The sequence below is a fragment of the Seriola lalandi genome, unplaced genomic scaffold (genome assembly GCF_002814215.2).
Source record: "Seriola lalandi dorsalis isolate HSWRI2012SDOR001 ecotype SW California unplaced genomic scaffold, Sedor1 jcf7180001975546, whole genome shotgun sequence".
NCBI lineage: Eukaryota > Metazoa > Chordata > Actinopteri > Carangiformes > Carangidae > Seriola > Seriola lalandi.
Genome location: NW_019446212.1, coordinates 1 through 1,352, shown reverse-complemented (window position 1 = coordinate 1,352; position 1,352 = coordinate 1). Strand labels below are relative to the sequence as shown.

The following is a 1,352-nucleotide window of genomic DNA, read 5'->3' as shown; positions in this document are numbered from 1 at the left end:
TAAGCCCCCGCTGTTATCTCCTCCGCCTCGAACCGGATCACCTCCCTGGGGCGAGGGGAGATCCCTGCCAATGATGGAGGTCTGGTAGTCCGAGCTGCGATGCCGTTGGCTGTCCAGCTCAAACAGAGGCAGGGAGGAGAGAGTGAGTGCTGACGAGCCTTTCTGCAGAACTTGGCGATAAACGTCCAGCAAAGAGTCCAGCTTTGACTCGATGGACGTTACCTGGGGGCAAAAGCAAAGGGTCACAGAGTGAGAACATGGAGGCAGGCAAAGAGAGAGAGCAAGCAAGAGAGTGAAGAATAAAGGGCCACTGAGCATTTTTATTGACCTCTATCTTCAAACATGGAATTTTCAGTAACATTGACAGATCTCTGGCAGTTGTTTCCAAAGCAGATGTCAGACTGGAAAGTTGACTTTTAAGAGCCAGACAAGTCAGTACCTGGCAAAATAATTCCTGAGTCACTGTTATTGATCAACCAACCTTTGCATCAGCCCTTTGCAGATATATCATTAATATTATAGGGTAATAAAATCTTCCAAATCCATTTTTAAAGCTTAGTGCTGATGTAGTTTTTCCCTTTACTGATTTGTTTTTCTAAACTCACCTGTCTCTCCACCTTACATACACGTCCCAGCATGCTCATGCCCTCCAGAGAGTCTCCATCTGGGTTCAGCTTGTCCCTCATCTTTTTATCCACAGGTATCTGGCCTTTTCCCAGGATCTGATCCACCCTGATACACGCACACACACAGACACACTTGTGTTAAAGTATTAGAAAATGATGACATTGTAATATGAGTAGGCACCCGAGCTTCATTTCAGGTTATCCCAAGTCAGATCCCAAGTCAGGCAACACACCTAAAGCAACATGAGGATGTTAAGATGAGAGTTAGTAAAACACACGGCACACATGGCCTGGCTGTATCAGTGCTGTTATTTGAAAACCCTGTATCTCCAAAATGTCAGATTACAGGAACAAAGAAAAACTACATTTTCAGATTAGATTTCACACAGTATGTAGTTTGCATGGGTTTCATGGGCTCTTGAACTTGAAGGGTGAAAAAAATAATGTGAAAACCACATTTCCAAAAGTATAAGGAACGGGAGTAGGAGTGAAAATTATTTATGAGCACTACATTTCAAAATTAGCTTTATAATACAGCGCATTCACACCAAAGATCATATTGTTACTGTTATATGTAATCTTGAAAAGGCCTTTTTTCAATTTAAATAAATGCATCAGACCAGGTTTTCAGAAAATGTTCGCAGCACATACACGATAATCCCCTGAAATAACACGCATATGTTGATGAACTGTATGTGACAGTCCCAGTCTCATTTCAGCAAGTTT

At 42.5% G+C, this 1,352-nt stretch overlaps 1 protein-coding gene across 1 annotated transcript; it reads right to left on the bottom strand.

Annotated features, from left to right (window-relative positions):
* Positions 1 to 11: 11 nt before the first annotated feature.
* LOC147820241 (potassium voltage-gated channel subfamily KQT member 5-like) lies at positions 12 to 1,339 on the bottom strand (the record flags this gene model as incomplete). The annotated part of the gene is made up of 2 exons (XM_087173958.1): positions 606 to 1,339; positions 12 to 222 (listed from the first exon to the last, which is right to left on the bottom strand). Coding segments are annotated over exons 1-2 (292 nt in total), but the record flags the coding sequence as incomplete, so codon positions are not given.
* Between the last annotated feature and the right edge of the window lie 13 nt (positions 1,340 to 1,352).